The 25,493-nt window shown below is 42.3% G+C and overlaps 1 protein-coding gene across 14 annotated transcripts in view; it reads right to left on the bottom strand.

Moving 5' to 3' along the window:
- The window catches only part of TANC2 (tetratricopeptide repeat, ankyrin repeat and coiled-coil containing 2), a 713,825-nt gene that overhangs the window by 91,673 nt on the left and 596,659 nt on the right, over positions 1-25,493 (bottom strand). For all 14 annotated transcript variants that reach the window (XM_048830451.2, XM_048830452.2, XM_048830456.2 and 11 more), the window contains 2 exons: positions 17,107-17,388; positions 12,390-12,523 (listed from right to left, as the gene is read on the bottom strand). In XM_048830451.2, coding sequence (XP_048686408.1) covers positions 12,390-12,523; positions 17,107-17,388 — 416 coding nt within the window. The remainder of the gene's footprint in view (positions 1-12,389; positions 12,524-17,106; positions 17,389-25,493) is intronic.

Here is a 25,493-nt window from a genome sequence, read left to right as displayed (position 1 = left end):
AGATGTGCCACTTGTGGAACAAGTGAATTAAAGTGCAGCCATTCACAAAAGTAGACAGTGACAACAACGAATTGATCTGTCTGAAGTACTGCATGATAGACTTGTGCTCCACTGTTTCAGATCTCCCCTGTCAGTCATAAGCTGCGATTGGTTTTTAAACTTACATTTTATTTGGTGTTTTTAAAATATCAAGCTAAGCATGGAAACGGATGTACGGTATACAGCAATATGTTAAAAAGAGGACCTTTCAGCACTGCAAAACCTGCAAATTACAGATTCTCCTGAACAAAGGGGCTGCCAGATTTACTCTACATTCCATACCCTCTCTCACAAAGGTTCTCCTGCAGAGAACTAACTAAAGAAAAATCTCCCCTTCCCCATCGCATCCCTAAGTCCCAGCTCTTTGGTCTCACTGCTGCCAACCTTCTCAAATAAACAGAAGTGCAACCAGATCCTCCTTCCCCTTTCCATTTTTCCACTGGTTCCAGGATCAGATTAAAAACTCCTCCCTCCATGGACTGTGTTATGCTGTATAGAATTGTGAGACACTTTACATTATTATTAATACCAATATTATAAAATTGCAATGGATTGTGCCAGATATGCCGTATAAGGTGTCAGTGAAAATGTTATGATTTGCCAAGTATGGTAATCTTGTTTATATGTTTGTATCACCTTTGTATTGTAAGTTATATATGGTATATTTGTATTTCCAAACTTGTGCTGTTTTTATGGGTGACACCCCCAAACAGATTGGCATCAGCACTGCCTAGCCTGTTCGATGGCCCATCAGCTGTACAATGAACCCACTGAAAGGAGCCAAGGAATACACCTTACGAGTCAGCAAGGCATGTAGGGACAGGCTGGTGGACAGAGAACGCTAAGGTTTCTCCACGCCATGTGCTGTGAAGCTTGTGTTTGGGACACAGAAAGTACAAACCACATGGCAAAAGGAATATAAAGGGCAGCTGCATCATCTCCATTTATCTTCAATCCTGCTTCTTACCTCTGGTTTTCTACAAACTGAAGCTCTGAACAAATGACTGAATGGCCCATCCAAGCTTTGGGTGTGTTCCGGAGGGACTTTCAAGCCAACAAACTCACCAATACTGCTAAGAATCTGATATATGGACACTGAAGTCTCTGTATGTATCTGATTGCTTTATCATTTAACAACTCTCTTCTTGTTCTTTTCTTTTATAATAAACCTTTAGTTTTAGATGCAATAGGATTGTCTGGCAGTGTGGTATTTTGGGTGAGATCCAGACTGATGCTGACCTGGTAAGGTGGCTGGCCCTTTGGGGTCAGAAGAACATTTTGTATAAGTGAGCAGAGTTTTTAAGTAACTTCTCACTTTACTGGACCTCTGTGCTAACTGGGAGGCTGAGAACTGGAATGGGGGCTGTGTGATTTTTTTTTCCAGCTTCTTGGTAACCAGGGAGGGGGATCAGGAGCACAGTTTGCGACTGGTTGGTGAGTCTAACTTCAATGTTAGCCACCAGTTTTGGGAGAATCTGCGCTCCTTTTTTTCAGCCTGCCCTGATCTTGGCATTTTCAGTGAGAGCTGCCCTAGGCACTTGAGGTCACAAACTGCTTCAGTCTGTAGAGGACAACTCTCCCTGTTCCCTCTGCTGTTCTCTCTTTCTCCACCACACCTGGCCACTTGGAGGCAAGTGTCCTCTTCCTTTCAGTTTCGGTCATCTTGGTCAGCCTTTCCATAGCACGCTTCCCCATCCACTTTCCACCTCTTTTAAAATCTCATTGACAATATCATTCTTCTATAGTTCTTCATTTTAACTCTATTTATTTTATTCTGCAATGCATTTGGGGGTCCATTTTGTATGAAAGACATGATATAGTGAGGTGAAATCCCACTGAAATTCAGAAAACAATATATAGTTTTTGAACATGGGGGTGAGGAGAGAGAAGCAGATAGAAATTTAAAAAGCTAATTTTTCCCCTATTCATAATGTAATGACATTGGCCCCAATTATGGGCCGTGCTTCTGCACTAGTGCAAAGTGTTCTTAATCCCAAAGGATCTAGTCCTTTGAGGAGCCACAGATGGATCCTTGGTGATATAAGCCGCTACTCAACATTGCTCATGGCTGCTGGTATAGGGTGGCATGCCTTGGGCTTTAATGCCTCTGAACTGCCATAACGAACCCTTGGTTGGCAACAGCCTCTAGAACATCCAAAGATGTGCTCGTTCTGAGATGCTGTCAGGAGTGAACATTTATTTTTATCTGAACCAAGCAGATATGACTTTGTAAGGCATCATTTTTCTCATCCTAACTGCATTTTAAGCCTTGGCATCAAAAAGTGCAAAGGAGGTTATAAATAATAAAAGAGACTTTTCACTTTACTCCCATTTTTGGTTTTGGTAAATGTCACCACCGAAGCTGAAGGCAGCACTGAGAGTTCTTTGCTGAAGTATTTGGTAAAGTTCAATTTAGCCAGTCTCAAATGCTTTCTATCCAACACCTTTTACACATTGTGCTAATTCTCTAAATATAGATTACACTGAAAAGAAGAAAACAATACGCATGCAATGGAAGTGAACTGAGAATAAAAGATTACATTTAAAATGTATATTTCCATTATTTTCCTGATGATTGAGCAAGTAATTTCCATGTGATCTTTTGTAAGTACAAGTCAAGCCATTCCAGGTAAAATATTAAGGAGTCAAGACATTATATTCTTTACATTAAACAGCAAATATCAGTGGTCACACTTGTGTATTTTCTTTTTAAAGACAGCTTCAAAGTAATTTATTCTTGTTTTATGCATATTTTCCCTCAAGTGATTCCCCATGCTGGTGCATGGGATCATGACACCAATCAACCATGGCAAACCATCTGCACAGTTTCTGCATACAGTGGAGTTAGTGCTCTTAAGCAATTTACACGTTTCTGTTTTGAAACTTGAAAAAACAGAAAATACTTCCAAGTGACTCAGTTCAAAATGTTGTGGGTCCTGAAGGCAGAGAATTCTCTCTCTCTCTCTCTCAGCAGAAGTATGAACTCAGATCTTTTGCTTCTACCTCGGATAGTGCTAAAACAATTCCTTGGCAACTTAGCTTGCGCACCCCTTGAAAAGAGATAAAATAATGCAGAGCAGTACATTTTGGAAAGGTTAATTTCCTAGAACCACCTGGATCTCCAACTTTCTTGTATAACAAAGTGTCATAAATATAAAGGGAAGGGTAACCACCTTTCTGTATACAGTGCTATAAAATCCCTCCTGGCCAGAGGCAATACCCTTTCACCTGTAAAGAGTTAAGAAGCTAAGGTAACCTAGCTGGCACCTGACTCAAAATGACCAATGAGGGGACAAGATACTTTCAAATCTGGGGGGGAGGGAGGGGGACACAAAGGGTTTGTCTGTCTGTGTGACGCTTCTGCTGGGAACAGATCAGGAATGCAGCCTTCCAACTCCTGTTAAATTAGTAAGTAATCTAGCTAGAAAATCCGTTAGATTTTCTTTTGTTTAATGGCTGGTAAAATAAGCTGTGCTGGAGGGAATGTATGTTCCTGTTTTTGTGTCTTTTTGTAACTTAAGGCTTTGCCTAGAGGGATTCTTTATGTTTTGAATCTGATTACCCTGTGCGGTATTTACCATCCTGATTTTACAGAGGTGATTCTTTTACCTTTTCTTTAATTAAAATTCTTCTTTTAAGAACCTGATTGATATTTCATTGTTCTTAAGATCCAAGGGTTTGGGTCTGTGTTCACCTGTACCAATTGGTGAGGATTATTATCAAGCCTTCCCCAGGAAAGGGGGTGTAGGGCTTGGGGGGATATTTTGGGAGAAGACATCTCCAAGTGGGCTCTTTCCCTGTTCTTTGTTTAAAATGCTTAGTGGTGGCAGCATTCTGTTCAAGGACAAGGCAAAGTTTGTACCTTGGGGAAGTTTTTAACCTAAGCTGGTAAAAATAAGCTTAGGGGGTCTTTCATGCAGGTCTCCACATCTGTACCCTAGAGTTCAGAGTGCGGAAGGAATCTTGACACAAAGAAATATGATTATCACAATTTTTGTAGCCTTTTTTGTTTTTAACACATTACAGGGCTTAAAAAAATACCCGTTAAGTAGAAACTAGAATACTGACTCTAGTAGCCAAATGCCAATAGGAAAGGTGCTGCCACTCCTGAAGTGAGGTGAAGGAGCAATTAATTTCTCCATTAGTGAGAAATGCTTTGTGCATCATCCTCCTGGCTACCAAGAGTGCGTGTTTTGGGGCTCCTACTATGATACTGACATTAAATCTTACCCAGACTAGTCACATTGCTCTTGGCTAGTAAGTGTCACAAAAACTGAGATCTTCCTTTGCTCATTTTTTCTATTCTTGCCTCTCCAATCTCTCTGCTTCCCTCCCTCCCCCTCCGCAACCTCTCTCTCCATTGTGGCCCAATCTTCACCCGTCACTTTTTCCATTCAGCCTGAAACAACCGTCACCACTCACTCTTTCTCTCCTTCACCACTCCATTCTGTTCCCTCTTCAGTCACCCTTTTCTGGATGTGGGGATCAGCAGGAACATTCAATCCTGATCGTTAGAGAAAACACACAGATCTGCATTTCTCCCAGCGAAGAATGGGTTTTCCACACTCTGTGTATGTGTGTTATATGCACTATACCTTCAAGGTCAAGCCACTGGTTTGATCTGACCTGTACAGCACAGTACAATAATTAAATTTTACTTGACTTGAATTGGGTTTTGGTTCAGATTAAAAATGGTGGCAGGATTACAGAAGATTAGAGGGAGGAAGGAAGATTTCCTGGTATAGGTGGGATTTAAGGAGGCATCTGAAGAAGGAAAGAGACAGTGGTTGGTAGATAAAAACAGGAAGATATTTCCAAGAATATGGAGCAACCTCAGTAAAGGAACAAAGCTGAGAGAGGAAGGAGAGGAATGCAGCAGTAAGGAGAGAAAGGTTTGGAAGGTGAATACGGAGCAGGAAAAATGAGATCAGTGATGTACGTAAGGGAAGATTATGTAGCACATGGGAGGTGAAGACAAATGAAAAAGGAGGATGGGGAGTTAGGAGTGGCAGTAAATAATGGCCAGTAAGAGAAAAAGAAGAAAGAAAGGCTAGACAGAATGAACCTCAAAGGAGAAGGAGTACGAAGGGGAGAAAGGAAGGGTTAGGAAATGTCACTTTTGAAAGATATTTTATTTAATAGGATGGGCCATTTTAAGCAGTTCTCGGGCACTTCATGTGACATGTAACATCTTCCACTCAAGACAGCATTCCTTTGACATCATGCCTATAGACATGATTTGTCTGTTCAATTTTGTAACGTGCCATCATTGACATGAGGAGTCTGTTCTGTCTTAGGTCTTCTTATACAGCCAAAGTATCTCAATATTGAGGGCCTGTCACCTCTGACACACTTAGAAAAATGTTCAAATCCCTACAGTGCATCCCTGCTTTTAGTACAAGGCTACCAACTTGTGTTTTAATCAAATTTTAGTATCTAACAGGATTTATCTCTTTTTCAATCCACAAAATGGTTTGGAAGTAAATACAGCATAATCCATTTACCTGCCAAAAGGCCATTCGCCAAGTAATATTTTAGTTTTAATAATGGAAATGGAAATCAGCATCACTGTATTTTATTATTTCGTGACTGTGTATATATGTGGGGACCCTGTTTATAGGGAAGGTTCTTTCATTATTTCTACGTAGCTGAGGATGTTAGTACACGCCTGCTGAAACACATTAGCGTTACAAGGCATCAGGTCTCAGCTGCAGTGGATTTTATTTCTTCTTCTACCTCTCCATCAGAGGAGAGTATTCCCATTCTTTTCAGGTGCCCCAGCAATCATAAATGATTCTTTCTTTTGGCTAGGAGAGCATGGGGAAGGACCTCCCAAGTCAGCAGTAATGCTGTGGGTCAAGTGTATTAACACTATGGGGAACGGAGCTACTGAGCTACAGTTATGTATGGTGCCCCCTTGGGACGATGTGAAGGGCTAGCATGTGGGGGGGCGGGGGGGGGAGAAGATGTATAAATAAGATGGGTTGGCCTTTGCAAGGGGGACATGATTGGTTTCATTTTCCTGAGCTAGGGGATCAACTTTCAAAAACTACGGTAACATCACCATGGGGCAGTGATTTTCAACCTTTTTTTCCTTTTCGAATGGAGGTGCGGTCTCCTTTGGAAATTCAACCTGTGCTCTGCGGACCCCTCCCATAGAAGTCTGACACAGAAAACTGACTGAACAGAATTCAACTATAAATGTCGCATGTGCTCGGCACTGCATTTGACACAACGTGAGAAAGGGTGCTCAGGGCTGGCTCCAGGCACCAGCTTTGCAAGCAGGTGCTTGGAGCGGCATTCAGAACGGGCGGCAGTCCGTGTACCACGGCGGCAATTTGGCGGCAGCTCCGCGGCTCTTCCCGCCGCAGCGGCTTTTGGGTGGCAGCTCCGTGGCTCTTCCGGGCGCGGCGGCCATTTGGCGGCAGCTCCGCTGCTATTGCGGTAGCAGCAATTCGGCGGTGACGTCTTGGGGCGGCAAACTTGGTAGAGCCGCCCCGAGGGCACTAAACTGCGGACTTCTATGGTAACAACAACCCTTACGGGTTTTGACCTGTACGTGGGGTATTCACGTACTTCTGATTGATCAGAAAAACAGAATGCCTTTTCTGGGATCTGAAACTTTATTTTCATAGTCACCTTTCTCTAGCCGCTTAGACATAGTCTGGGGGAGCCCCAGGGGTCTGCAGACCACATGTTGAAAACCACTGCAAGCATGCAAATCCTATTTATACCTTTACACAGCACCACCTGGACCTAGGAAAGCAACACTGAACTTCTCACTGAATTTTGGAAAACAGCTAAATATTAGTGTGATGGTTTGGTTTTTGGGTGATGGTTGGTGGAGGCCCCTCCTGGCCAGAGGAAGTTAGGTAGAAAAGTGTTTCAATGGAGAAAGAAGTACACACACAAAGCAAGGGGGGAAAAAAAGAAAAAAATCTGTCTAAGACCAATAGATGGTGCAGACAAAGGATTATAAACCTGGACTCCAAACATAGACAGGATTTAGGGCTGGTTAGACCACAACATGAGGGTGTTAGACAGATGTCTTCATGCCCTGAAAAGTAGATGTTATGGTCACTATTTCATCTAACTGTTAAAACTGGAACTTCATAAAGAAATTCATGCTAAACATAAATCACATTAATGTGCTTTTTATGGGATCTTAGATTTTGTTTTTATAATGGACTCCAGGCCTTTCTGCCCTTCCTCTCTACTCTTTTTCCATGAGTTCACAACCCCTATCTCCCATGCTGTAACTGTAGTGTGACACCTAGGGCTCAACTATACAGCGCGACATTGCACACTACATAGGTGTGATTGCTAAAGCGCATCCATATGTTGTGCATTAATTGGTCCACGTAGACCCTGTAGGTGTGCACTAAAAGTTCCCTAGTGCACATTAAACGTTTGAAACACACTAGTCAAAGCACACTAGGGAACAATTAGTGTGCAGCACGTCAGTGCAGTTTAGAAGTCCCATCGCTGCAATGAGCATTGCTACACCATGTAGACAAGACCTTAGATAGTGGGGGGGGGGGGTATTATACAGCAACATCCAGCAGACAGATTCAGCAGGTACGTGCCCTTCGATTTTCACATATAGTGGGCTAGCTCCTCAGCTGGCGTAACCTGCTGTAGCTCCACTGCTGTCAACTTCCACCAACCGAAGATCTGGCCCACTACATGTAGCCTCAACACTGTGGACCTGCCAGCAGACGCTCATCCTTACTAGGCAGAACCTTAAATAACTCGGAAATTCGCTTTGTTACAAACCTATTTTCATATTAAATATGTATTATAAAAACCCAAACCCACATAATTTACCAGGGAAGGGGGAGCCCTCCCCGCCGTCAGAAGGCAGCACTGGGGTGTGTGTTCAGGGTGGAGACTGAGGAGGAAGTGGACAGATGGAAGGAAGAACGTGAAGAGAAAGGGATTGGGGAGGTGGAGGACACGTGGAAGACAAGACGCTATGGAGGAGCACAAAGGGGAACAGGACTGACCCAGAAGACAGGGTGGGGAAGCAAGGCCCAGAAAGGAGAAAGACAGTGAGAGGGGCAGGGGGTGGAGAGGGATAGAGTTCCTTTGTCCTCCAGGGGCTTGGGGCAAGTGAGTGGAATCTTTCACCTGGCAGCCACTGGGGCAGCTCCCATTTTTGTTCGTGCATACAAGGTTGAGTTCTGAGCCTGAAACAATCGTGTACAAATTGGGAGTGGGTGGCATCCACCCAAAAGCTCAAAAATCAGAAGGCGGATGAAGACACGTGTCTTTTTGAAAGGTTAAGATTTTTCCAAGCCAGTCTCATGATTCTGAGCAGTCTGTTCCAGGGTTTTTGAATGCCTGTATTTGTCAATACAGCTTCCCTTGCTCTCTTTCTCTGCAATCTTCACCTGTCTCTTCTCCCCATATCTCAACACTTAAAAACTGCGGGGTATCGGGGAGGGGGGGGTGGAGGAATGAGGCAGGCAATCTCCCCTGACAAGCAGTGCTCTGAGCTTCATTACTGAGCCAGGCCTTGGGGTCTGACAAACTTCTCATGGTTCATCTCAGGAAAGCCCCTCTGCAAAGAATCATGGGAAGTTCACTGGCCTGAGACTGCTAATGCCATTGGCTGTTATTCCCAGGCTAGGGAAGCCGGGGGAGGGGAGGCGGAAGAGAAGTAGGGATTGTTCTGATTTCCATGTAGGTGAGCCATTTAATGCTACATTTAAAGAAAACTAGGAAATTAATTCACAAAAATCTTTGTTGGGAAAATTAAGGTTGCTATACACATAAGAAGCTTCAGTAAACCACAAAAAGCAAGGTAATGAATAGTTAAGCCATTTAACCCTCTACTTGTTCAGTGGCAGGGAGATGCCTTACCACTTCCAAAATTACTAACACCACAGACCAAACACCCCAATCTTAACCATTGTGCAAGGGATGTCAGCCTTCCAGCACTCTCTTTACTACAATATCACCTTCCAAACACAAACGTCTATAACTGATGCTGTTTGGAGGGTAACATAATGCAATACTCCTAGTGAGGGTGTAACACTGATACACAGTGGCATTACATTTTCAATATTTCTGTTCGTGAATCTTACAGAGTGGTAATCTCAGTGTTTCCTCTTGCAAAGGCTTAGATGGATTCAGTGAGCCTGTTTCAGAGAAAAATTCCAAAAAAGATCACAGCAATTCAGGGTTTTTAGAGCCAAACAAATACCTTGATAGTTTGATATTTCTAACACACTTTACATTTGGTTTAAGATCTCGGTTTTCCTTAATTACTTCAGGGAATCACTGAAATCCCCAAAAAGAAGCAACCTTTCCTTCCATGGTAGTTATTCCTGTGCCAAAGTTTCAATTTTATGATCAAAGTACGGGATTGATGAATCAGAGACCCCAGTGGGAGTCTTGCCAGAGCTCAATGGGAACAGGACAATGCCCATTGTTTCTGATAATTTTTGCTTTTGATAACAGCTTTGTTATGGGGGGGGGGTTTAATTTCAGGTAACTTCTGTGCAGTGCTGAGGGGAAGGAAGTGCTTTCAGAACGCAATAACTCATTTTCTTCGGTAGTTTTCCATGGGAAATAGATCTGCTTGCTAGTTGTCTAAATTGGCTTATTTCTAAGGATATTTCTTCTCCCTGATGGCTAAGGGACTATAAATCATGAAAGACTTCAAACTGCTCCCTCAGAGAACAGTGAAAAGCTTCTCCCTAATAGTATGGCAAAGAAACTTAAAATAAATGATAGGCTCACATGGAGCTCTCTCTGATACTTTTTATTAGTAATTTAACGCTACCAATGTGATCAAAATTGGTACAAAGCCAAAGATAAAGGCTGCTCCTGCCGCCAAGAGCTCACAGTCTGAAAACAGCCATAGAGAAGACAGTACACACTGGAAAATCCAGAGGAGGGAATCACAGGCCTTTTGCCTCTATTATTATAAACTCAAAACCTATGAGCTCCAGGGGAGAAGTCAATTTGAAGGAGAGATTTGGAAGAGTTGATGCTGATGGCATGTTTTCACCCCTGATTTCTGTAGCCTATGTCAACAAGGCTCTTTACTCTTTTATTCATGGACTTCCATAATGGGCAGGTTATTTTTCTTTATTGTTTTGTACACTGTATACTGACAACGTCCTTCACACCTGCCACCGGCAAAGAGCTGGAATATCAGTACTTAGGGCTATTTAATGTCTCAGCTCTTTTCTGTATTTCTTTAAAAATTACTCAGGATAGTGACATGCACACAGGATATCTTGATGCTGGTTGCCCTGCTACTCCAAATAAGCAGCTCTTAATAACTGCTATCTAACATGAGATCTTGTTTTTGATAAGGCCTGCCCTCTGATGTCTGTGACATTCTCCACGACCGGCTGTGGAAGTTATTGTAATGTACTAAAAAGAGGATTTTTCTGAATTAGGGCCTAATGGAAGAAAGAAATTAAATCTTTGATATGTCACCAGAATTGTTTCATAAAAGACTTTTTCAAAGTTTTCCATGAAGTATCAGCTGTTTTTTTTTTTTTTAATGGATGCTGCCAAAGACGTAAAGGTCAACTAATCAACTTAAGCACTGGTCACCTCTGAGAGGACACAGTATGCTCTGGAACCCAGTTAGTTAGTTAGTTTTGGAATCAGTCCATGTTTACAATAGGCAAGATAAGATTTACTGTCAGATTAACAACTGAACAAACTAACAGATGCAAAGCTGATACAATAGGAGGTCACGTAGGTCCCTTGCCTTTTAGTTAGTCTGATGGTACATAGCACATCAGCTTTTCCATTTTTCTTTTTTTTTGTGGGGGTTAAATTTTCAGCGGAGGATGGATTCGGTGTTAAAAGTCCTTCCAAATGGGGCCATAGCCAAGGTACAGCAGGTCAGATTTTTTGGCCTAAAAACCGTGACTTGTTTCTCTTTTCTCCCTCATTGATCTAAAATGCCAAAAGTAAAGCCACAGTCTTTGGATGTGAAGTGGAATGTGCCACACTAGTTGAAACAAAGGGGTTGTCTACTCTGGCACTTTACAGCGCTGCAACTTTCTCGCTCAGGGGTGTGAAACCCCTCCCCGCCCCGAGCACTGCAAGTTTCAGTGTAGACAGTGCACCAGCGCTGGTAGCTACGCCCCTCGTGGAGGTGGTTTAACATTGCCAGTGTAGACTAGCCCCAAGTCGCACACTTTGGCTTTGTAAAGTTATCTTCTTTTTAAGGAAAGGAGCAGATTGGAGCTAAAAATATATCCATTTGTCAGATACCTACCCAGCAGGATTATTTGAGAACTCAGTGAAAAAAGTCTTTCGATAAATGAGATATTTTAGGGAGAGATAACACTCTCTTACTGGCCGTTCTGACAGTGTGCGACGTGTACAACATACAAGGAACATAATGACTAATGTATGCTGAACAATGCAGAGCTGGCAGTTGCATTCCTTTCCAAGAGCCATATGTGGAAGAGGAGAACACTTGTGAAAGTTCTAATATTTATTTATATAGACATTCATCACACACTCTTTGCCTTGCCATCTGGGTGCTATGTAAAACAAATATCGGGCAACAATATACCTGGTACAAAAGCCAAGCAAAGTAAGTGCTGGCAATCATTTAGCACTAAGAGTTTGCTGGACATTTTCCTCCCCAGTGCAGGAGCAGGGAATTGGAAAGCACAAACTACATGCACCCTTTAAAAAAGTTCCCCAGCAAAGCTCCCCAGAGTTCTTAGCAATATTTTGCCACTTTCACACCATCAGCAAAGCAGGGCTGTATCTTAAAGGTACCATATAACCCAGGATGTAAATGTCAGCCTATGGTAACATGATATATAATCCTTTCCAGTCAATATAGCAACTGATTTGCAAATCACTTTTTAAAGCGTTCTGATCTATGTATGTGGACGTTACCCAAAAAGGTGCAAGTATCCCACAAAGCACAACAATTCACATTCTACAGCTTCATCCAAGAAGTCATGCAACCCAAGCAATTATCTCTTACAAAAGCAAGCTCTGGACACTTACTCAGCAATTTCATCTGGAATTCACTCCATTCTTCAAGAAAGAGGAATAATTACTATGGTAACCCTGTTCTACAGCCTTTAATATGCCGTCTGGTGGCTGTGAAAGATTAACCCTCAGAGTACGAGATGAACTCTTGATGTTTTGAGAATTTCATTGTAAAGAGAAATAGCTTTTCTCAGGTAATAAAACTGCTCTGGAAGGTCTTCCCCATACTCTCTCTTGTAAGCATTTGCATACTCACTGTCCTCTGTCAATATCCACATTTTTGTGTGATGTATACTAAGACAACTTCAGTGATTAAACAGTACACATTCCCAGAAAAGGTCATCAAGAAACTCTTTCAATACCTGTGCAGCAAGTCTCCGCATGGCCTCTTCTTGGCGTCTGCGCATTTCAGGCGTTCCAGGGCAGCTTCCACTCGTGATTGACGAGTGAGCAGAAGGTGGCTGTGTAAGGGGTAGCTCTCTATTTGCATCCACATCTGTACCAAACAAAGAGGGTAACAGATTTCTACAGGCCAACCATGACTGAGACAATTACAAAGCACACGATAAGGTATTTTCTAACAATCCATTAAAGCGGTTAATATATTTTCTGTAAGCAGTCTAAGACTCTGAGCAGTATAGGGGTGCACTCAGGGGAAACTCTCCTGAACAAATTTCTGCCAGAACTAACAGAGGAAGGACAGCAGAGATAAAGGATTAACCTCATCTTACTCATTTTCTTCATGTTAATCTTAGTCATTAAATACATACAGTATTTAGTGAATTTAATACTCATGATAATGTGGCCCCTCTCCATAGAGTCAAATATATTGTTGGGCAATGCTCTACTACTTCTGCCCATAGGCCTCCCATCTAAATGCTTCTTCTAATTTAGTCCTGAGCCTTTCTTGAGCACATGTATAAATGGGGACCGTTTAACCCGGTAACTAACATCCCAATTCACAACCAAGTAAAGTAACCAGAAAGAGAGAAGTACGAGATGATACCCAGAGGAGCATTAGGATGTTGGGATGGATCTGCATGAAAGTAATGATTTGTGGGGGGAGGGATAACTCAGTGGTTTGAGCATTGGCCTGCTAAACCCAGGGTTGAGAGTTCAATCTTTGAGGGGGCCATTTAGGGATCTGGGGCAAAAACTGGGGCTTGGTCCTGCTTTGAGCAGGGGGTTGGACTAGATGACCTCCTGAGGTCCCTTCCAACTATGATATTCTTTGATATTGGAATCATCTCTAAAGCATGACTGATTCTAAATCTCATTTAATCCGATTTGCTTGTCTGGGTAGAGTGATGTGGCACAAACTAGAAGCCCTCTGTAAATGTCAAGATATATGGCATGTTTTTACTGTTAACTCTTTCAAACTACATTATTTTGCAACCAGAAGTTATTGATTTCAAATTTTTTTGATTAAAAAAATTGTACTTTAAGAGTATTCTAACAGCAACAGGTTTCAGAGTAGCAGCCGTGTTAGTCTGTATTCGCAAAAAGAAAAGGAGTACTTGTGGCATCTTAGAGACTAACAAATTTATTTGAGCATAAGCTTTCGTGAGCTACAGATGAAGTGAGTTGTAGCTCACGAAAGCTTATGCTCAAATAAATTTGTTAGTCTCTAAGGTGCCACAAGTCCTCCTTTTCTTTTTGCTAATAGCAACAGTCTCTTCAAACACAGACCCTACTAGCACAGAATTTTCCTGAATGCTATAATGTACCCTTGACTTGACTTGAAATAATAATTTAAACTATGATCCATTTATCTGCTGGTAGAAACAATAAGGGTGGCGTCCACTGTCTAAATACTTAATTCATATGTTTAATTAACAAATTCATGTTTTGCACATGTGAACATATCAGCAGCTCTATCTGCCTGTCTGAGTTATGAAGAAACTGTAGTGGGATTTTGCTTATTTCTAGCTCACTAACACCAATAATATACTTCTTATAGGACTTTTGGGTCACCTGATCAATACTTAAGTTATTAAACATATTAACAGAGTTTGTTTTTGAATGTGTATAAATGAAGATAGATACATCTGCTGGGAGAGCAAAACAGCAGTGCACAGACAATCCAGGAAGTTTCTAGAGAGCGTTGGGGACAACTTCCTGTGCAAGTGCTGGAGGAACCAACTAGGGGCCGTGCTCCCAAACAGGGAAGAATTGGTAGGGGAAACAGAAGTGGGTGGCAACTTGGGCGGCAGTGACCATGAGATGGTCGAGTTCAGCATCCTGACAAAAGGAGGAAAGGAGAGCACCAGAATATGGATGCTGGATTTCAGAAAAGCAGACTTTGACTCCCTCAGGGAACTGATGGACAGCATCCCCGGGAGGCTAATATGTGGGGGAAAGGAGTCCAGGAGAGCTGGCTGTATTTTAAAGAAGCCTTATTGAGAGCTCAGGAACAAACCATCCCGATGTGCAGAAAGAATAGCAAATATGGCAGGCGACCAGCTTGACTTAACAGCGAAATCTTCAGTGAGCTTAAACACAAAAACTAAGCTTACAAGAAGTGGAAACTTGGACAGATGAATAGGGAGCAGTATAAAAATATTGCTAGAGCACGCAGGGATGTAAGGCCAAAGCACAATTGGAGCTGCAGCTAGCAAGGGATGTGAAGAGTAATGAGAAGGGTTTCTACAGGTATGTTAGCAACAAGAAGAAGGTCAGGGAAAGTGTGGGACCCTTACTGAATGGGGGACGCAACCTAGTGACAGATGATGTGGAAAAAGCTGAAGTACTCAATGCTTTTTTTGCCTCAGTCTTCCCAGACAAGGTCAGCTCCCAGACTGCTTCACTGGGCAGCACAGTATGGGGAGGAGGTAAGCAGCCCTCAGCGATGAAAGAACAGGTTAAGGACTGGCTAGATTGTCAGGCTCAAAGGGTAATGATCAACGGCTCGATGTCTAGTTGGCAGCCGGTATCAAGCGGAGTGTCCCACAGGTCAGTCCTGGGGCCAGTTTTGTTCAACATCTTCATCAATGATCTGGATGATGGGATGGATTGCACCCACAGCAAGTTCACGGATGACACTAAACTGGGAGGAGAGGTAGATATGGTGGAGGGTAGGGATAGGATACAGATGGCCCTAGACAAAGGAGGATTGGGCCAAAAGAAATCTGATGAGGTTCAACAAGGACAAGTGCAGAGTCCTGCACTTAGGATGGAAGAATCCCATGCACCGCTACAGGCTGGGGACCGACTGGGTAAGCGGCAGTTCTGCAGAAAAGGACCTGGGGATTACAGTTGACGAGAAGCTGGATATGAGTCAGCAGTGTGCCCTTGTTGCCAAGAAGGCTAACGGCATACTGGACTGCATTAGTAGGAGCATTGCCAGCAGATTGAGGGAAGTGATTATTCCCCTCCATTTGGCACCAGCGAGGCCACATCTGGAGTACTGCGTCCAGTTTTGTGGCCCCCCACTACAGAAAGGATGTGGACAAATTAGAGAGAGTTCAGTGGAGGGCAACAAAAATTATTAGGGGACTGAGGCACATGACTTATGAGGAGAGGCTAAGGGAACTGGGTTTATTTAGTCTGCAGAAAAGAAGAGGGGGGATTTGATAGCAGCCTTCAACTACCTGAAGGGGGGTTCCAAAGAAGATGGAGCTAGGCTGTTCTCAGTGGTGGCAGATGACAGAACAAGGAACAACAATCTCAAGTTGCAGTGCAGGAAGTCTAGGTTGGATATTAGGAAACACTATTTCACTAGGAGGGTGGTGAAGCACTGGAATGGGTTACCTAGGGAGGCAGTGGAATCTCCATCCTTAGAGGTTTTTAAGGCCTGGCTTGACAAAGCCCTGGCTGGGATGATTTAGTTGGGGTTCGTCCTCCTTTGAGCAAGGGGCTGGACTAGATGACCTTCTGAGGTCTCTTCCAGCCCTAATCTTCTATGATTCTATATATGGCTTTTTCCAGAATAAATGTGTTATTTCTTATTCTGAGGAGCTCAGAGCTCCTTATTAAACAAATAACCCCAGCCACAATTTGTGATTCACTTATTTCCCAGAATTTAGAGCTGGGGCTCTATCCAATTTACTGCTACTTCAAGGAAGTGCTGGAGTAAGAACTGAAAGCCTGTATGTGTTTGGTTTGTACAAGGATCTCTTTTCTGTGCTTTGCATGTGAGGACTGTAGAACATTTTCCTATTCAAAGCCTCCAGGTCTCAACTGTGTGTGTGGTTTTTAGTTTGAAAACATTTAAACTATAGCCTCTGTAATCTCCCTCACAATCTCTCTAAATAGACTGAGAGAATCATCCAGCAGGTGCATTGCAGGCTTTAGTTAAAATACATAAACAAACCCTGCCTTTCATTACACATTGTCCATTTTGCTCTAGAAGGTGACATTCAATATTTCAGAAAACCAACAATTTGTCTCATTTCAGATGCTTATATGTGGATGAGAATATTTCATTCTAGCAAACAGCATTTGTCCAACAAGGGATTTAACTATAATTTCAGTAGGATAGAGTATTCCTTCATTCCTGTTTTACCCTTATAATTGTCCTGTGTGTGGTATTAAGCTATTGTTGCTTTCTACCTGCAAGGTGGCTGCATTTCAGTGGAGGGCTAAGTGATTTATGCTGTTGTGAAGGAGGAAAAGCAGTTGCCAGGCTCAAGATGTGGTGTGTGACCCACCCCAAGCTGCTCTACCAGAATGGAGGGGGATAGACCAATTGTACAGGAAGGAATAGGTGATGTATCCAGCATAAATGTGTGTTGCAGTAACAAGTTAGGAAATAACAGATGGAGGTTTCCCATTAAGCATGCCAGTGGGAGAACCCATGATGTGCCCAAGCCAGGGGCCAACAGCAGAAAAGGCAGCCTGATTCCTCAGGGAGCCTCAGCTGGCAGGAACCAGGTCATGCTCCACATTGTCCAGGTCTGGCACATGAACAGTAAACCATGACAGGTGGCCCCAAGATGGCAGGTTTGGCAACAATCTCTGAACTGGTCTATTGGGGGAGGGGAAGAAGTGGTAATGGGATCCTTGTGGGTGAAAAGTGCTAAACACATAAACGTATGAGATTCATGCATTTCAGAGCTCTTTCTGTATAACAGTACTTACGTTTTGGGGAGGCATGTGGGCTATCAGAGGCAATCTGTCTCATTCGTGTGCCATGGCAGCTGAGAGCAACCAGTCTGGAGATAATGGCAGTTTTACCAAAGCCAATGTTCCCAACAATCACCACACCTCTGTTCACACTGGCATTGGCACTCTGCAACTGTGCATCTATCTCATGGAACACCCAGTCCCGTCCGACAAACACAGACTCTGTGGTGATGCTTGGCACCTCAAAGAGCAGTGGTTTCAGGGAGATGTCTGGAGGTCTATAAGGTGCAAAGCGTACTGTAAAGAAGAAACACAGGGAAAGAACATACAATTTAGGGCTAGATGGCAATACAACTATGGTTATGACATCACTTATAATGAATTCGAAGGCTAGAGTGCTCACACAGAAAAAAGAGAGTTTATATGACCATTGGGCTTGCATTTATATCTCAGAGACTTATTACAAATAAAGGCCGTGTCAACAAGAGCAAAAAGGTGTGTTTTTCAACTGTTAGCTCAGCTCCACTGAACTCCATTGAAAACCCCCTTAACCACCATGTGGACATAGCCAGATAATCTGAGCTTGTCCTCTTGTACAATGCAACCAAAACAAAACTATCTTAAAGCTGTTATACTTTGTTCGCACTGATAGCAAAAGGGGGTTTTAACTGAGCTAAACTAAATAGTTTGAGCCATTTCAAATGGCCAAACCAAACCAAAACGTTTTGTTCTTCATGAAGGAAAATTCTGCTGAAATCTGTCTTTTCATGCAGAAAATGTTAATTCAACTAACTGCATTTTCCCCTGTGAAAATGTTTTGATCGGCTCTAGTATAAACGGGAGGAGCAACAGCTCAGTGGTTTGAGCATTGGCCTGTTAAACCCAGGGTTGTGAGTTCAATCCTTGAGGGGGCCATTTGGGATCTGGGGCAAAAATTGGGGCTTGGTCCTGCTTTGAGCAGGGGGTTGGACTAGATGACCTCCTGAGGTCCCTTCCAACCCTGATATTCTATGAAAGGTGTTATCAGCAGGCATTTGGAATGGCTGTAATACTTCTTACTGGTGAAGCCAAAAGTGAGTAAAGCAATTCATTGCTAGTGAAGGCCAACAAAGCCATTCTACCTCAACACTCTGCATTTTGCAGGTGGCACATCTTACTGCAGAAGAAGCATTTTTAACTAGTACTGTTTTTTGGATCCATCCTCCTCTACACCTAGGCAATCTTTACAACAATTTTTGGAGAAAAATTATAACCAAGTAACCACAAACTAATGTTTTTATGTCTAAGAAAGTTGCTATTTTAGTATCAAATAATCCATGAAGTAAGAGGCATAAATCCTCGTGTCTTACATTAACAGAAAAGAGTAAACCTTCTACCCCCTTGTATCAATCAACAGATAGCACATCTGACTGTCACACATGCCCTGAATTTGGGAAATTAATCCGCTCTAACATTGCCAAGGTTGCTGTGAAGGTTTTATTTGAGAGGACAGGTTTGATGAAGTTGGGATACATATTACTTTTTCACTGTCTTGGAGATGGAAGTGAAAGTCTTATGGAATAGTGGAGCATGTCACCAACACTGTTGGATGCAATATAAAGCGGCAAGGAATGCCGGAGACATTTCCCTTAACTTCTTATTTAAGCAGACAAGGTTGGTTGTGATGCGATCTTCTCTGTCATGAAACCTAGTATGTGCTTGTGTTAATTTCCTAGTTTTTATCCAGGGTTGGTGTTCCTCAGCACAGGTACCCACGGTCAGGGAGGGGGAGACAGGGAGAAGTGGAAGTGCACCTGCCTGACAATCAGAGGGAGAAACAGTGCAGCTGAAGCCACTCCTGACTGTGTCGACTTTACTAAAGAGAATGAGAGGCTGCAACTTCATTAAGTTTTTTATGTCTACAACGTTTCATCTCCATGTAAAGGTTACTGAAAGTAAGTAGTCAAAAAGCAAACCACCATATTTTGCATTAACCACAAAACCTGTCAGCTGGAGATAACCTCCAAGAAGGACTCTGTGTAGTCACTCATTTCCTGAAACACACAACAGCTTCTCAGGGGCTTCTGAAAATGGAGACAGCAAGGAGCAGCAGCAGGTCTGTTTACCATGCTCTCCTTTCCTCTGGATCCCCTGTCCCTGCCTGTGTGAAACCCACCTCTTCACCTTCAAACCTACCAATATGTAACATCAGCAAAGCAAAACAAGTGACACATTGATATTTCATTCAATACCAGTTATCTGGTGATTCATACTATGATTTACAGATTGTCATAGTTTTTAAAGTACAAAACCAGTTTTAAAGATATCTTCTTACTGTGAAAACTACATAAAACATGACGTCCCCCTACCTAGGTCATCAGCAACAGGGTTTTAACCTAGGTCTTCTCAGTGCTGGTTCAGAACACTCCCACCTGTGCTACAGGATCAATTGCTGGCCTCTATGTAGAGAAGCCATTGCAGAAGGGCTTGATGCATACTTTCTAATTTTTTAAAAACAAACTACCCCTCCTCCATTCAGATAGATGCCAAGGAATGTTTGCTCATTCATTTAATTCTGAGCATTTAAATGTTTGCTTGTCGGCAATATTTCATAAAGGCTTATGGGGGAAGGAGCAGCATGAACCATTTTCTGCAGATTTACTGTATAACTCCCTTGCTGCAGTCCAATGTTATAGCAGGATTCTGAAAGCCGATTTTTTTCACAAAGGGAATAATTTATCACAGGTTGCTTTTAAATGCACAAGATGCTCAATTCAGCTCTCCAGGGGAAAAAATTAAAGCACTTTAGCGCAGACATAGGGCCAAGGGTGTTTTTCCTCATTCTAAAGGGCTAACATCAAAATCATTAGGCTTTACAATTAACCTGCCTTGACAATTTTCCCATTTACTGTCTATTACCCTAATGATCTCAGAGAGATCCTCCTTTCAAACAAGCCCTGCTGACCTTGAAAATACATGATCTATACTGCAAATCTTGCTGCTGGAGTGAAAGGCGTGGAATGCACCTTAACTGATGCAAAGCGCACAATGACAGGCTTCAGAGTAGCAGCCGTGTTAGCCTGTATTCGCAAAAAGAAAAGGAGGACTTGTGGCATCTTAGAGACTAACCAATTTATTTGAGCATAAGCTTTCGTGAGCTACAGCTCACTTTGCTCATGAAAGCTTATGCTCAAATAAATTTGTTAGTCTCTAAGGTGCCTCAAGTACTCCTTTTCAAAGAGCATAATGCAGCTTTAAGCCCCCTCTCCAAGGGGCTCTTTCTGCACTTCTGTGGAGAGCATTCTTGGCCAAGGGTGGAGAGAGGGCAACCAATCCTCAAACACCAAGAATCTGTCGGCCATTGTTTTTGTTTTGTTGCTTCACATCAGTGCAAGCAATGAATACAGAAATGTGAATATCCACAATACAGTGTAAATATATGGCTTTAATAAATTGGTACAATAAAACATAAAATGCTGTTCCTTGTCTATTATGTCATTTCTATTAATAGAAAAGATGTTATAATAGAGATTTTTTTTTCCATTCTTGCCAAAAAATCTTTAAAAATCAGAATTGTAAAAGATTTAACTCATCTCTCTGATTCCCCTGCCTGACACTCAGCAAAAAAATCCTAAACTTTATGTGCTTTGTACCTCTAACATTTTAGATCATATTTTTGCAACCATGGAATAGTCTAAGCCTGGTGTATGATTAGATTTAGAATAATACAGTTGAAAGGCAGAAGATTAAAAAATAAACACTGCCTTTTCAAAGAGCACACAACACACAGAATAAAACTGAATCCAGCCAGTCAATAAGATTTATGTTTCGCTTTTACACAAACCTTAGCAGACTGTAAATAGCAAACTGATGGGACTAAATGTAAGTAGCTCACTGCTGAGCTACTACAGGTAGGAGAAAAAGGAATGCAATGTCTGATTTAATTAATTCAAGAAATTAAGTTTACTCTCCTGTAATTGGGGTTCTTCAAAATGACCTCTGCACACACATTACACCCACCTTCCCCTGAGCCCTAATTTCAATTATAGACTCGGGGAGGCAATGAAAGGTAAATAGGGGGTTAGCAAGTCATGCCATACCTCCACTGTATAGCCCCACCCCTGAACATTCAGAGTCTGGAGGGGAGGGGCAGGGGGCGCAAAAGTACTCCAATGGACGCTGCTACCAAGCAGATTCCACTAGTCTAAGCAGCAGCCAGTGCACCCCAAAAGTGGGACTATGCAGAGGCAATTCAAAGAAGAAAATCCACTTATAATATGCAGAAACATAACCTTTCTAAATAGATCCCCCCCCACTCATTTACACTCAGAATTCCTCAGAATATTTAGGACCTTTGCTTTAAGACAAACAACAAGATTTATAATTTTACGCAGTGAAATGTAACAATAGTTAAATTGCCATTGTCTCCACAAGTTACTGTTGAAACCTCTGCAGTGTGCAGAGGTATGGAGACCGACATCTGCTAGATCCCCTCCTATAGGCTGCTCTGCATGGTGACCAGCATTTGCTGTGCACTTTGCTCTGCACTGCTCAGTGCCTGGGAGGTCCTGGCTTTGTCTAGAATCACTCCCCTCTCAGACATTACCTTCCATGTCTGGATTCAGATCATATTTACATATTATTCAAATCTGTAAATCAAGATATAAACCATTCCTGATACTTGTTTCCAGAATGCTTAGAGGCATAATCCAAATTTGGCCTTATTTGTATGTAGGAAGCACAGACCTAGAATGCACAATAATTGTGTTCAGACTTTATTTAAAAAAAATTCAACCAGTGTAGTTAATACCATGTATACCAGATCTGTAGTTTGGAATGCTTCAGATAATCCTGCAAACATTTAGATTGAAGCATACCCTGGCATGCACCTCAGCTGCATCTTCACAGTTTATTGCTAAAATGATCTTTTAATTAAAACATTTCATAATGTGGCCAAAAAAGGCAGCAGGTGATTCCCACACACAGAGAGGTTAATCATACAGCGTGACTCACGCTGCTGTAATCTTCATCTTCACACTACAGAATTATATCTACAATGGGGGAGGTTTTTAAAGATATATATGGAAAGCCTCTAACTCCCATTGAAAGTGAATGGGAGTTAGATGCCTAACCACCAGTTGTGTCTTTGAAAATATCCCCATGTGTGTTAAAATAAAGCAGCATAAAAACTTTGTAATTATTTAAGATTACGCAAATTAAATTCCAGAGTTGAGACTGCCTCTATTATATCATAGACAGTATATTTATTAACACATATTTAAAACTGATTTAACTTTGCTTTTTAAATTTTGGTATCAATTTAAAACAAACATTTAAATCTTCCCTTGATGCTGTAATGCAGTGGTTCCCAAACTAGGGGCGCTGCTTGTTCAGGGAAAGCCCCTAGTGGGCCGGGCCCGTTTGTTTACTGGCCGTGTCCACAGGTTCAGCCGATCACAGCTCCCAGTGGCCGCGCTTCGCCGTTCTCAGCCAATGGGGGCTCCAGGAAACATTGTGGGCAGAAGAACCTTCCCGCAGCCCCCATTGGCCTGGAGCGGCGAACCACGGCCAGTGGGAGCCGTGATCGGCTGAACCTGCGGACGCAGCAGGTAAACAAACCGGCCCGGCCCGCCAGGGACTTTCCCTGAACAAGCGGCACCCCTAGTTTGAGAATCACTGCTGTAATGCCACTCACAGGACACTTAACGCTGCCAAAATTAGCAAATTAGACCCTCCCACTAAAAATTTCCCCAGTGACATTGTATTAGGTTAATGACACCTTGATCCCCAACAATACCTCTTTGAACCACCACTACATAGGAACGGCCATACTGGGTCAGATCAAAGGTCCATCTAGCCCAGTATCCTGTTTTCTGACAGCGGCCAATGCCAGGTGTCCTAGAGGGAATGAACAGAACAGGCAATCATCAAGTGATACATTCCCTGTCGCCCATTCCCAGCTTCTGGCAAATAGAGGCTAGGGACACCATCCCTGTCCATCCTGGCTAATAGCCATTGATGGTCCTATCTTCCATGAATTCAACTAGTTCTTTTTTGAAACTTGTTATAGTCTTGGCCTTCACAACATCCTCTGGCAAGGAGTTCCACAGGTTGACTGTGCGTTGCATGAAAAAATACTTCCTTTTGTTTGTTCTAAACCTGCTGCCTATTAATTTCATTTGGTGGCCCCTAGTTCTTGTGTTATGAGAAGGAGTAAATAACACTTCCTTATTTACTTTCTCCATACCAGTCATGATTTTATAGACCTCTATCATATCCCCCCTTAGTCGTCTCTTTTCCAAGCTGAAAAGTCCCAGTCTTATTAATCTCTCCTCATATGGCAGCTGTTCCATACCCCAATCATTTTTATTGCTCTTTTCTGAACCTTTTCCAATTCCAGTATATCTTTTTTTTAAGATGGGGTGACCACATCTGCAAGCAGTATTCAAGATGTGGCCGTATCATCAATTTATATAGAGGCAATATGATATTTTCAGTCTTATTATCTATCCCTTTTTTAATGATTCCTAACATTCTGTTTGCTTTTTTGACTGTCGCTGTACATTGAGTGGATGTTTTCAGAGAACTGTCCACAATGACTCCAAGATCTTTCTTGAGTGGTAACAGCTAATTTAGACCCTATCATTTCATATGTATAGTTGGGATTATGTTTTCCAATGTGCATTACTTTGCATTTATCTACATTGAATTTCATCTGACATTTTGTTGCCCCGTCACCCAGTTTGAGAGATCAGTTTGTAGCTCTTTGCGGTCTGCCTGGGACTTTACTATCTTGACCAGTTTTGTATCATCTGCAAATTTTGCCACCTCACTGTTCACCCCTTTTTCCAGATCATTTATGAATATGCTAAATAGGACTGGGCCCAGTACAGACCCCTGGGGGACACCACTATTTACCTCTCTCCATTCTGAAAACTGACCATTTATTCCTACCCTTTGTTTCCTATCTTTTAACCAGTTACCAATTCATGAGAGAACCTTCCCTCTTATTCCATGACTGCTTACTTTGCCGAAGAGCCTTTGGTAAGGGACCTTATTAAATGCTTTCTGAAAATCTAAATACACTATATCCACTGGATCCCCCTTGTCCACATGCTTGTTGCCCCCCCCCTTAAAGAATTTGAGTAGATTGGTGAGGTATGATTTCCCTTTACAAAAACCATGTTGACTATTTCCCAACAAATTATGTTAATCTATGTGTCTGACAATTTTATTCTTTCCTATAGTTTCAACCACTTTGCCCAGTACTGAAGTCAGGGTTACAGGCCTGTAATTGCCGGGGTCTCCTCTGGAGCCCTTTTTAAAAACTGACGTCATGTTAGCTATCCTCCAGTCATTTGGTACAGAAGCTGATTTAAATGACAGGTTAGAGACGACAGTCAGTAGTCCTGCAATTTCACATCTGAGTTTCTTCAGAATTCTTGGGTGAATACCATCTGGTCCTGGTGACTTATTACTGCTTAGTTTATCTATTTGTTCCAAAATACTCCTCTAATGACACTTCAATTTGGGACAAGTATCGGGGGTAGCCATGTTAGTCTGTATCCACAAAAACAACAAGGAGTCCGGTGGCACCTTTAAGACTAACAGATTTATTTGGGCATAAGCTTTCATGGGTAAAAAACCCACTTCTTCAGATGCACGGAGTGAAAATTACAGATGCAGGCATTATATACTGACACATGAAGAGAAGGGAGTTACCTGACAAGTGGAGAACCAGTGTTGACAGGGCCAGTTCGATCAGGGTGGATGTAGTCCACTCCCAATAACTGATTAGGAGGTGTCAGTTCCAGGTGAGGCAAAGCAGTTTTTGTAATGAGCCAGCCACTCCCAGTCCCTATCTGGGACTTGAATAGGGACTGGGAGTGGCTGGCTCATTACAGAAGCAGCTTAGCCTCGCCTGAAATTGACACCCTCTCATGCCCAAATAAATCTGTTAGTCTTTAAAGTGCCACTTTGACTCCTTGTTCAATCTGGGACAGTTCCTCAGATTTGTCACCAAAAAAGAATGCATCAGGTTTGGGAATCTCCCTCACATCTTCAGCCGTGAAGACCGATGCAAAGAGTTCATTTAGTTTCTCCACAATGGCCTTATCGTCCTTGAGTGCTCCTTTAGCATCTCGATTGTCCAGTGGCCCCACTGGTTGTTTAGCAGGCTTCCTGATTCTGATGTATTGTACTTAAAATTTTCTTTGCTATTACTTTTTGAGTTTTTGGCTAGCTGTTCTTCAAATTCTTTTTTGGCCTTTCTAATGATATTTTACACTTCATTTGCCAGAGTTTATGTTCCTTTCTATTTTCCTCATTAGGATTTAATTTCCACTTTTTAAAGGATGCCTTTTTGCTGCTCACTGCTTCTTTTACTTCGTTGTTTAGCCATGGTGACTCTTTTTTGGTTCTCT

This window comes from Caretta caretta, chromosome 27, assembly GCF_965140235.1.
Source record: "Caretta caretta isolate rCarCar2 chromosome 27, rCarCar1.hap1, whole genome shotgun sequence".
Classification (NCBI taxonomy): domain Eukaryota; kingdom Metazoa; phylum Chordata; order Testudines; family Cheloniidae; genus Caretta; species Caretta caretta.
Note: the sequence above shows the minus strand (reverse complement) of the source record. Positions and strands in the feature narration are given on the sequence as shown.